Genomic DNA, 12933 nt, shown 5'->3' on the forward strand with positions numbered 1-12933 from the left:
TAATGGGGGAGAGTCATAAAACCAATTTAAATATTAAGGGGGGTGCATGACCTTGGTATTTATGGTTTTTAGGTGGAAAAAGACCAGATAAAAGAGAATTTTTTAGCTTTAAAGTGACTATTTAAATAAGACAAAAGCAAGCACACTAAAGGAAGGGGAGGACTTTACAGGGTCTCTGCTAAATGTACCAACCGTTCATACTGTACAATTTTTAAAGACTCTAACCACGCTGTTTGTGTTTCTTTTTCAGTGATCACTGAGAGCGCTCTTATAAATGAAGCTGATTTGTCATGATGATGTACCAAAACATGTCATGTATTAATGCCAGCAAAGATTCAGATAACTGGGAGACGATGAAGTATAATCTGTACACCTACTTCTTCCTGTTGATATTTATACCAGGACTACTGGGGAACAGTCTCGCCCTCTGGATTCTCTGTCGCTTTAAAAGGTCAGGGTCTCTCAAATGTTTGTCTTTCTTTATATAACGGGACACTAGAAATGGTTTTATATATATATATATATACAGTGTATCACAAAAGTGAGTACACCCCTCACATTTCTGCAAATATTTTATTATATCTTTTCATGGGACAACACTATAGACATGAAACTTGGATATAACTTAGAGTAGTCAGTGTACAGCTTGTATAGCAGTGTAGATTTACTGTCTTCTGAAAATAACTCAACACACAGCCATTAATGTCTAAATAGCTGGCAACATAAGTGAGTACACCCCACAGTGAACATGTCCAAATTGTGCCCAAATGTGTCGTTGTCCCTCCCTGGTGTCATGTGTCAAGGTCCCAGGTGTAAATGGGGAGCAGGGCTGTTAAATTTGGTGTTTTGGGTACAATTCTCTCATACTGGCCACTGGATATTCAACATGGCACCTCATGGCAAAGAACTCTCTGAGGATGTGAGAAATAGAATTGTTGCTCTCCACAAAGATGGCCTGGGCTATAAGAAGATTGCTAACACCCTGAAACTGAGCTACAGCATGGTGGCCAAGGTCATACAGCGGTTTTCCAGGACAGGTTCCACTCGGAACAGGCTTCGCCAGGGTCGACCAAAGAAGTTGAGTCCACGTGTTCGGCGTCATATCCAGAGGTTGGCTTTAAAAAATAGACACATGAGTGCTGCCAGCATTGCTGCAGAGGTTGAAGACGTGGGAGGTCAGCCTGTCAGTGCTCAGACCACACGCCGCTCACTGCATCAACTCGGTCTGCATGGTCGTCATCCCAGAAGGAAGCTGACGCACAAGAAAGCCCGCAAACAGTTTGCTGAAGACAAGCAGTCCAAGAACATGGATTACTGGAATGCCCTGTGGTCTGACGAGACCAAGATAAACTTGTTTGGCTCAGATGGTGTCCAGCATGTGTGGCGGCGCCCTGGTGAGAAGTACCAAGACAACTGTATCTTGCCTACAGTCAAGCATGGTGGTGGTAGCATCATGGTCTTGGGCTGCATGAGTGTTGCTGGCACTGGGGAGCTGCAGTTCATTGAGGGAAACATGAATTCCAACATGTACTGTGACATTCTGAAACAGAGCATGATCCCCTCCCTTCGAAAACTGGGCCTCATGGCAGTTTTCCAACAGGATAACGACCCCAAACACAACCTCCAAGATGACAACTGCCTTGCTGAGGAAGCTGAAGGTAAAGGTGATGGACTAAACCCAATTGAGCACCTGTGGCGCATCCTCAAGTGGAAGGTGGAGGAGTTCAAGGTGTCTAACATCCACCAGCTCCGTGATGTCATCATGGAGGAGTGGAAGAGGATTCCAGTAGCAACCTGTGCAGCTCTGGTGAATTCCATGCCCAGGAGAGTTAAGGCAGTGCTGGATAATAATGGTGGTCACACAAAATATTGACACTTTGGGCACAATTTGGACATGTTCACTGTGGGGTGTACTCACTTATGTTGCCAGCTATTTAGACATTAATGGCTGTGTGTTGAGTTATTTTCAGAAGACAGTAAATCTACACTGCTATACAAGTTGTACACTGACTACTCTAAGTTATATCCAAGTTTTATGTCTATAGTGTTGTCCCATGAAAAGATATAATAAAATATTTGCAGAAATGTGAGGGGTGTACTCACTTTTGTGATACACTGTATATATATACAGTATATGCTCTGTGTATTATATGACCGACCACAACCACAACACAGAATGTGAAGTGCTTTTAAGTGCAAAACACCCCAGCAAAGAGCAAAGATACCTAAGCAAATCTGAAAACACAACCACAGTCATTTAAAACAGGAAGGGTGGGTGCTTACCAACCAAAGTTCTGTAGCAAATCAACAACAAGCATGTGATGTTGAATAAGTTCCCAAACCTTTTCATTTCACGTTCCTGTTGCTGACTTTACAATTTCGCTGCTGTGTTTTTGATTTCGCCAGCAAGTTTTCAGAAATGCTGTTGTGTTTTTGGATTTGTTAGGATGCTTTCAGTTTGCTGGAGTGTACCCGTGTATCATATAATAGAATGTGATATGGATGCACAAAGGCTAGTAGGCTATCGCAGGGCATACACACATACACACACCCATTCACCTATAGGGCAATTCAGTATCTCCAGTTAACCTGACTGCATGTTTTTGGACTGTGGAAGGAAACTGGAGCTCCCGGAGGAAACCCACGCAGACAGGGGGAGAACATGCAAACTCTGCACAGAATGGTCCTGGACCGCCCCGCCTGGGGATCAAACCCAGGGCCTTGTTGCTGTGAGGCGACAGTGCTACCCACTGAGCCACCGTGCCGCAAAATGATACAAATAATCAAACTGTTAATATAACTGAAACTACAGAGGAAACTACGTATTATAAAAATGAGATGGTGTTAAAAATTAAGTTGATTTTCAAAACAGTGTCCCAGTGTGGAGAGCGCTGATAAATTAATCTACTGTATATTGATTTGCATGTGTAATACACAGAATTACATTTTATTTAAATACAGCACAAATATTATAGAGGAATCAAAAGTAATTCCAGCTTTTATAGTTGTTCCTTTGTATGATTTTCTGTCCATTTTTTACTTCTTCACTGTGGAAATTGCAGAACAAAATATCACCTTTGGTGACAGAAGAATGCTGGTACTATAGTTAACTATAATTAATCGCCAACCTCACACATCTGGAATGCCACGGCAGTTGTAGCCTAGTGGTTAAGGTACTGGGCTAGCAATTGAAAGGTCGCGGGTTCAGTACTCACCACTGCCAGGTTGCCACTGTTGGGCCCCTGAGCAAGGTCCTTAACCCTCAGTTGCTTGGACAATATACTGTCACAGTACTGTAAGTCACTTTGGATAAAAGTGTCTGTTAAATGCCGAAAATGTAAATGTAAATGGATGGTAGAACTGGATCATCCTCTGCACATTATGCCAAGTTTACACTACACAACTTTCCAAGTCGTCAGGTCGCTGTACAGTTTACACTACACAACTGGATCTCTTGTAAACGGGAGTCGTTCAAGTCAGTGTGGCTTTCACACTACATGACTCATTGGCGATCAGTACACGATCTATCACCAACTGTAATCGCAGGTGAGCTTCTCTGGTCTCCCAAACTACGCTCTGTCACGAAAACAAATGCGAGAAGTGACGAGGGGTTTAATGATACCACGTCCAGAAATGCACGTCATTAAGTAGCAAGCGATCAAAGTTTGTGCGCTGATGTGCAGCGTAAAAACAAGTAGGAAAAATAGGAGCAGCATGGATTATTCTATAGTGAGTTAGAGGTTAATAAATATTTTTTTGCAGTGCAACGTTGGTGTTATGTTTTGTAGAGAACGATAAGATTTAGAAATACTGTAAAGCTTTTGTGTGTGCCGATGTATTCTGAAATAAACTATATTATGCCCCTGTCCCACCTTTTTACACTCCTCCCCTGCGTTTCCCCTCACATCGTATCTAGCGTTCTCATTGGCTGTTCGACATAGCACTCATTGCTAGTCAGGCAACTCAGATCCAGATATCTGACAAGCTATAAATCTCTCTTCAGTCGCTCGGATCGAGTTGTTGAGTAGTTCACACATAGCGATTGAGAGCCGAGTTTCGATCGCCGAGCGAATGCTGAGTTGCTCCCGAGCCGGCAAATCTAGCGCCAACAAGTTGGCAAGCATAAATCACGGCACAAATCGTGTAGTGTGAACTCGGCATTAGAAAGCTAAAAATATAATCAACTGAATAAAGATTACTGAATAAAGGGTCTAAATACTTTCTAAATCCACTGTATATAAGTAGAACTGATTTGAATGCACTTATTAAGAAGTACATGAAACAGTGGTCTCTCTGCCAAGGGTCAGTTTCTTGTAGGCCAGCCTTTAAGCTCACTATGATGTGAAGCTTGATGTGTTAACCAGATAAGATAAGACAACACTTTATTGATCCTGAAGGAAATTGCAATACAAAAGATACAAAAAGTCAACATATCTGTATTTCATAGCTACTCTAGTTTTATTATTTTGTATATGATTAATTAACTGACATGATTTTTTTTTTTATTGCAGCAAGAAGACCAAAGCCATCATTTTCATGATCAACCTCGCCATCGCTGACCTGGCACATGTCCTGTCACTGCCGCTCCGCATTTATTACTACATGAACCATACCTGGCCTTTTGGAAAGGTGATGTGCTTGCTCTGCTTCTACCTGAAATATCTTAACATGTACGCCAGCATCGCCTTCCTGGTCTGCATCAGCATCCAGCGCTGCGCCTTCCTCATGCACCCGTTCTGCGCCAAGCGCTGGAAGAGGCGTTATGATGTTTACATCAGCCTGGTCGTCTGGCTGATTGTTGGACTCTGCTGCTCTCCTTTCATCTTAATGAGGAGCAACCTGGACTCACAAAACACCTCCAGCTGCTTTAAGGATCTGCCCACGAAGAAGGTGGCGCTGGGCACAGCCGTGGCTATAATTTCGTTCGGAGAGCTGCTGGGCTTCGTGACACCGCTGACCATCATCAGCTGCTGCACGTACTTCATTGTCCGTTCTCTACGGCAGAGCATAAACACCAGCGCTTCGACTAATGAGAAGAAAAGAGCACTGCGGATGGTGCTGGTGTGCACTGGCGTCTTCGTGTGCTGCTTTGTGCCCTACCATATCAACTTCATGCTGTACATGCTGGTCAGTCAGTGCATCATTACCCAGGGTACTATGCAGCAGGCTATTTTAAGGTTCCACCCCATTTCTTTGTGCATTGCCAGCCTTAACTGCTGCTTGAATCCACTTATATATTATTTCCTCACCACTGAGTTTCGGCAGCAGCTCAGTCGTCAGGGAAGCTCCATCCTGAGGGGGCGATTGATGAGCATGGAGAGCACTTCCTCATACAAGGAATGAGCTTTATTAGCTTATTGAATTAGCATTAGCCTTCAGCACTGACTTTTCAAAAGCACCTTGTACTAATAGGGGAAAGGTGCTCTGTGGTGATGTCTGTGAGGGATGTGTGCAGACGTTGTGTTTCAAAGTTGCATTCGGTCGCATAAGCTGCAGGTTCTGAATATCGGGCATTTTTACATTTAAATTGAGCTGCAGCCCAGCAGAAGACGCCTCCTATCGGAGGTCACATAGTCTCTTGTTGGATGAAGAATGTTAATCCAGTGGCTGCTGTCAGAGGTAAATTGCTCTTTCAAAAATAAACCTTAAAAGTTAGCATGTTAACAGCTCAATGAATGTACGTTACATGGCCAAAAGTACTGGACACCCGACTATGAGCTTACTGGACATTTAATTTTAAATCCATGAACATTTAAATGTAGCGCTTATCTCCCCTTTTTTAAAACAGTAACAACCCCCATCTATTTAAAAGATTTCTGTGTGTGTTTGAGGAAATTTAAGTCAATTTAGTCAAAAGAGCACATGGGGCGGCACGGTGGGTAGCACTGTCACCTCACAGCAAGAAGGTCCTGGGCTTGATCCCCAGGTGGGGCGGTCCGGGTCCTTTCTGTGCAGAGTTTGCATGTTCTCCCCGTGTCTGCGTGGGTTTCCTTTGGGTGCTCCGGTTTCCTCCCACAGCCAGGCTAATTGGAGACACTGAACTGTCCTATAGGTACCTAGCCGCTAGGATGCATAAACCAGTGCATTGTAGTGCCGGTCCCAAGCCCAGATAAATAGGGAGGGTTGTGTCAGGAAGGGCATCCGGCGTAAAAACTGTGCCAAATCAATAATTTCACCACTAACACGAGCAGCCTAGGAAACAGATAAATAGTCAAAAGAGCATGTGTGGGGCTGTACTAATGTTGGACATGGCTTGTGTTTCACTTTGTGCATACAAATTAATTTCTATATACATATTAGCGGACGGCACAGTGGCTCGGTGGGTAGCACTGTCGCCTCACAGCAAGAACGTCCTGTGTTCGATTCCCCGGTGGAGCGGTCTGGGTCCTTTCTGTGTGGAGTTTGCATGTTCTCCCCGTGTCTGCGTGGCTTTCCTCCCACAGTCCAAAGACGTGCAAGTGAGGTGAACTGGAGATACAAAATTGTCCATGACTGTGTTTGATATTAAACTTGAACTGATGAATTTTGTGTAAGCAGTAACTACCTGTCCTGTCATGAATGTAACCAAAGTGTAAAACATGACGGTAAAATCCTAATAAATAAACAAATAAATATACATATTAGCAATGGGTGTGGCTAAGGACTGTCCACATACTTTTGGCTATATATTGTATGTCATGTTAAGTGTATGCAAATGCAAGTATCTTTATTGGTAAAGTAAATAGCATTAGCTCAGTTTTTCATACACTTTATTTAAAGTCCTTGCCTGTTTTTAGGGTTTAGGACCTAAAATTGCAAAAAAAGAAAACATGTTAAGGCTTTTTAATTAGACAGGAAGTAAGCATGGAGTTTTTTTTCTCAATAAAGGGTCTTATAAAACCCCAAACAATTACAGAAAATCATTTAGAAACTTTAAAGGAATCTACACTCTTTATAAAATGAGTCATTTTCTTAGAATGAGTGAGAATCAGTCGGTAAGTGTTTAAGCTTCATCACTTTTTATACCGGAAACTTTTTTTCTAAAGGACTAAATTCACTCTGCACAATCTGGAGTTGATTCCTTAAACTCAGTTGATCTTATTCATGCTGAAGACACTCGTCTCCCTACTACCCTCCCCAGCTCCAAAAATGTCCTAACAACCCCCACCCACCTAAATATATCTGTAATTCCTCTCTAATTTTAATGTTCTGTGAGAGATCCGTTATATGCCCATGCAAATACATCATTTTCACTGCTGAAGCAGCTTGTTTGTATACATCCTCCCGCACCTTTGAACAGTCAGAGACTTTAAGACTAAATCTTCTCACTTGATTACACTTCTGTTCAGCATGAGGCTGCAGCTGGACCACACTTCTTAAATCTAAACTCATGATTTATTCTGAGCTTGTTTGGGGGAGAATGTGTCATAACGGGTTTGTTTTAATCATCCTGTTAAACCACAGATCCCTGCAAAAAAGGAGCTGATACTGATGCTTCATGTAATTGCTTAAAAGTGATTAATTATTCAGTTCTTTATGCTTTGTATTGTCAAAAGTGTACATGCACTGGGACATGCACATGGGCAGTGCTGCAATTTCTTTTTATATTTGCAAATGAACACCTCAAACATATTATGTCTGGCTGCTCAGGTGGTGCAGTGGTAAAACATGCTGGCACACCAGAGCTAATATTTCAAACTCATCAGCTCTGCCATCCGGCTGGGCTGGGCGGCTATATGAACAATGATTGGCTTGTTGTTCATACAGGGAGGGAAAAGCCGAATAGGCTGATTGATGGCATCTGCACAGAGTTGAGGAATAATGCGTTAATCAGGGTGTGACTCCCAGTACAAAAAGCGTACTGGGAGTCACCCCACGTGTCGGAGGGGGTGAGTGTCAGTTTGCTCTCCTCAGTCGGGACGGGGGTCAGCTCCAGAGGGGAGAAAATGCATTAAAAAAATATTATTTCTGTCCACCAAATTTTTTTAATGAAATGAAATTAGTTCAAAAAAATTGCTGGGTGAAAAATAAATGTTTGAAAATGCTGCCATCATTCACAGTCAAATAAGATTAAATCTGATCATCCTGATGAATTTCTTCTTCGAATAAGCCGATAATTTGGGTTTTCTTTCCAAGTTCTATGTACCTTGCAATGGGTGCAGTCAAACTAGCCCTATTTATACAGGCACAGAGATGTTACCAGACAATAATCACAAGTTACAATCACTAGCGAGGAATAAGAGGCCAAAAACATACTAAAATGACTTTTTAAAACCTTCCACATTGCCTGAGTAAGTAATCTTGGTTGCTGTATGTATATTTTTGACCCAGCAGATTAAAAAAGAAACAGATTGAAACGTGAAAATCCCTAAACTGCCACACATGTGCATTACAAATGTATGTAAACCTTTGACCATTTGTGTGCTGCACCTTCTGTTTCAAATCTGCCTGACATTGAGTATTAAGTGAAACGTATAAATAGTATTGATTTAAATGTACAATGTTTTATTGGTTGTACCTGTATTTTTATAATATACACACGTACACAGATGTTACATCAGCAAAAATGCCTATGAGAGAAACCAGGACCAAATTCATAGCAGAACAGATCTGTTTTATATTATTTATTCATTTTTGCAATTAAATTACTACTGGAGTAGAAGGAATTGTTGTATTTTTTTTTATTTTTTTGGATTTTGTATGACCTCCCTTTGTCAGGAATGTGATCAAATCCCATTAGAATGTGATCTGGATGTTGTGTTCAGTGTTAGTTGCACTAAATCAAACCTGCTGTAAATGAGCCCCCACGGGACGTAAAGCTGCTTCAAATGATCACAGTAACTGTGGGTTTGCATCTTTTATTTGAGCATTTTTATTAGTCGTGAATTGTAATAGTCAGCGATAAAGGTGTAAAATGTTTGCTGGAACTGACCGCAGTCTTTGTGGTGTTGCATCTTTTATTATTGCATTTTCATTTGTTGTGAATTGTAACAGCGATGAAAGTGTAAAATGTTACCGAACTGTGTAAAATGTTACTGGAACTGAAGAACTGGTGTGTGCAAAACGTTCTGTGTACTTGAGCTTTTTTGTCAAAGTTATTGAAAAACTATAAATAAACTGAACTTTTCTTTATTAAATGCTGTCCTGTCCTGAGAAAGACACGTTTTTAAAGCTCTTTTTATAATAAAATCATTCAGTGTATCATCATTTAAATTCCTAAATTTTATGGAAAATCCACTGCATGATCAGTCTGATGTGTACAGTTGTCTGTACAGTCATGTCAGCTTCCTCTTTCTATTAAAGCGGTTGATAAAAAAATGAAATGAAAAATCGTACGAGCATATGTACACTTTTTACCTCAACTGTATCTCGAAGACAGATCTGGTACATTGATCGGGCTGTGTTGCTGAGTCATGTACGGTCTTGCATCATTTTTGCTTATTTATGTATTTATTTGCAGATTCATGAATATGATTTAGATAAAATACGTCAAATGCAAACAGGTGTAAATACTTTTGACATTTGTGTAGATTCTAACATCTACATAACAGCTCTTCGTATTTTTATACTATTTCCCATTAGTTGAACCACCCGACTCAGATGAAACCCTAAAGTTTACAAGAAAGGGAGGGAGGCGTCATTAATGTTATTGCATTTGTTCTTTGTGCTCTGAGCAGCAGATGATTTGTGTGGGTGTCTGTACTCCATACTGACAAGTGTTTCTGTATAATAAACTACAACTGTACAGATGTTTCAGACAGGGGTTCAACGGTCCTCTAGCAAGCAATAACAGGGGATTTTTATATTTACTGCCAAGATAGCACTTATGCAGTGAAGGTGGCAGTTGAACATGGTGCCAAAGCGTAAGTGTGGCAGTTAAACTGCCAGTACGCACACGCACACGCACACACACACACACACACACACACAGCAACCTCTAATGATCATACCTACACACCAACCATGCTGCAAAGAGATCTGCACACCCACTTCACATTAGAAACTAAAGAACTAAAGGTCACATATAAACACTGAGGTACTGTTTGTATTTGTGTTTCATTATAAATATTGTAGTACTCATGAAGCCTGACCATTTTAGTAATGAAAATAAATCATTAAACTGTAAAGACTTGATTTTAAATGGCAACAGATCATGTATAATTGTTTTACTCTCAAATCAACTCTCATCAACCACATTCACATACTGTTTTTATGTTTTGTCATTTCATATTAAGGTAAAGGTATAAGAGTCAATGATGAAATGAAAAGAAACTGTGAGCTAACTATAAGCTTCCCAGCAAAATGTAATCATAATCCATATTTTATTTTACCCCGAAAATGTTCAACAAACTCGTCAGACCATGTCTTCATGGGCTGTCCTGTGTACAGAGTGGAACAGTCATGCTAAAACAGAAAAGGTCCTTCCCGAATTATTAGCACATGCTCTGTTTAATAAAATAATGTATTTTATACACCTATTAGCAAGTGGTGTGGCTAAAAACACCAGAAGACAATAATTAGAAGAGTCCATATCAACAAGTGTCATGCTAATTAAATAAGAGTCAAATTCCACCTCACCTATAATGGTTGATCCTGAAGAGCTGTTCCAGATGTGGCTATGTAGGAATGAGTAAAAGTTGCTAATCATCTTAGAATTGGGACAGGCTTTATATCTTTTATATATATCTATATCTGTTCTTCGGGTCTGAAATGTTGCATGTTTTAAATATTTTTAACCCTGCCCATTCCTACTTGGAACATATACAGACATATACAATTATACAATATACAATTACAGTTATATAGACATATACAATTCCTCATTGCACTCACAACCTCCTGCATGCACAGCACCCACCTTAGCAGAGGTGGCCTGAAGGGTAGCAGCTTATTTTTAACATACTGTACTCTATGTATTTCTTCACCACCCAGAAATAAGAAGGTGATACATCATCTGATCTTTTCCTCCCACAGAGACGACCAGTTGGGTCTATAAAGCTCCCGACGACTGAGATAGAAGATTTACACTCTTGTTTCTGCTGCACTTAACTATAGCACTGAAATATTTAACTTACCTTATCCTCATGATGTTTTTAATTAAATGCTTAATTATTTGCTTTCTTTATTAAATACTCTCCAGTGTCAAGCACCTTGACTGATCTCTGCGTGTGAAACTTTTGAAGCCTTGCAGCTAGTAAAGAATAAAGACATCAAGTGATGAACTGATGAGACTACTAAAAAATAGTAACACCCAATAATTTTACAAAAATACAAATAATCACATTTATTCAATATTATGGTCTTAAATTTACATGTAGACTATTTTTAAAGCATTCACACGCCTCACAATCAAATCTGTTTGTTCTTTTTACAGTACTGAAAATGTCAAACCACAATAACAGTGCCCCACATGCTAAAGTTAGCAACAGAGCTGAAACCTGAACACAGATGTTCTGAACACACTGTACGAAGGTTTTATTAAGATTAAATCATCTTCGACGCTTTCAGTTCAGATAGTATGTGGTGAATGCAAAAAAGACATTGTGAAATACAGGTGGTGGACAGGAGAAACAACACATATAAAATAAGACTTTGAAGTGACAGCTTTACAGGGGAGCTTATCAGGATAATTACAGCCAATAAACAGCATTCATTGATGAAAAACTCCAATAATTAAAATATACAAAAGTTGCATGTTGTGAGCTTTATTGAGGTTTTATTAAGGATCAGTGTATTAAAAGCCAATGAGCAGTGACACATACTCTAGTGTAAAAAAGCACAAATCCTGGACCTGACTTGAACGCTGTAATGAGACCCGAAACCAGCAGTTTATGTCCAAAAACAAGCAGCATGTCTAAATTAAATGAAGCTTAAGATGCTCTACAGTGGTGTAAAAGATTAATAAGAAATTATTTTATTTGTCATATATGCATATACACATGTGCAGCACTGTGAAATGTGTTTTTCCCCACAATTCTCAGCTTATTTGGTAGCTGGGGTCAGAACGCAGTGTTAAGAGGAATAAGGGCCTTGCTCAAGGGCCCAATAGTGCCTGCATGGCAGAACCAGGATTCAAATCCACAACTTTACAATTACACACAGGTAACCCACAGCTCTACTCACTTAGTTCCAATCGTTGCTTTAAAAGGTGCAATTGATTGGGTGGAGGGTTGGATATGCTTCACAATTGCTTCAATAGAAAACCATTAGAAAATAGGTTGTATTTTTATTCAAGTTCTATTTGTAATATGTTTTATTTAATAATTTCAAATAATACATTGTAATAAACATGTTGAACATTTATAATAATAATGCTGGTTTTGATCATCCTAATCCAGTTATTATTACAGTAAGGTAAAGTTAAATAATATATAGTATTGAATAAATAAATGGCAGGGACTCTACGAGCGATGAGCACAATGTAGTTTGAACCCACATGCTGATTTTGAATACATGTACTGACATCTTGTGGCTTAAAAGACAGAATGACACTGTGGAGAGACTGTAGCTTCACAGAACTGCTCATGTAAGACATCGCCACAGGCTTTTGTCTTTGCATTTAAAATGGCATTTAGATCTGAATTTGCTTTTGTGTATTGGATTTTTTTCTGCTGCATAATCCAATTTCACCTCAGCTTCACCTCAACTCATAAAAAAGATAGAAAGTTAAATTAGTGGAAATCGTTGTTCCCTCAGTGCTGGCCCATACCCACACAATCGCACCATGCCTTTTTAGAAATGTCACATCCGTATCTCTTGGTTAGCAATTCCTCTTTGCTACTATTCAATAAATTCGATTTCTGCAGTGATTTTTATATTGTTGAGTCATAAACACTGACCTTTGCTGAGGCTAGAGACACCTGCTTTCATTTAAGTTTTTTCTGGATTTTTTAAACTTTCTGATTAGGTTCTTGCTAAGCTCTTAAAGAAATTTCAGCAGGTTGCCACTTCTGG

The 12933-nt window shown here is 39.9% G+C and overlaps 1 protein-coding gene across 1 annotated transcript; it reads left to right on the forward strand.

Moving 5' to 3' along the window:
• The first annotated feature begins 308 nt into the window (after positions 1–308).
• p2ry10 (P2Y receptor family member 10) lies at positions 309–5343 on the forward strand. The gene is made up of 2 exons (XM_063000947.1): positions 309–451; positions 4512–5343. Exons 1-2 carry the CDS (start codon positions 309–311, stop codon positions 5341–5343), a joined length of 975 nt encoding a protein of 324 aa, XP_062857017.1.
• The last annotated feature ends 7590 nt before the right edge of the window (positions 5344–12933 follow it).

This window comes from Trichomycterus rosablanca, chromosome 8 (genome assembly GCF_030014385.1).
Source record: "Trichomycterus rosablanca isolate fTriRos1 chromosome 8, fTriRos1.hap1, whole genome shotgun sequence".
NCBI classification, from domain to species: Eukaryota; Metazoa; Chordata; class Actinopteri; order Siluriformes; family Trichomycteridae; genus Trichomycterus; species Trichomycterus rosablanca.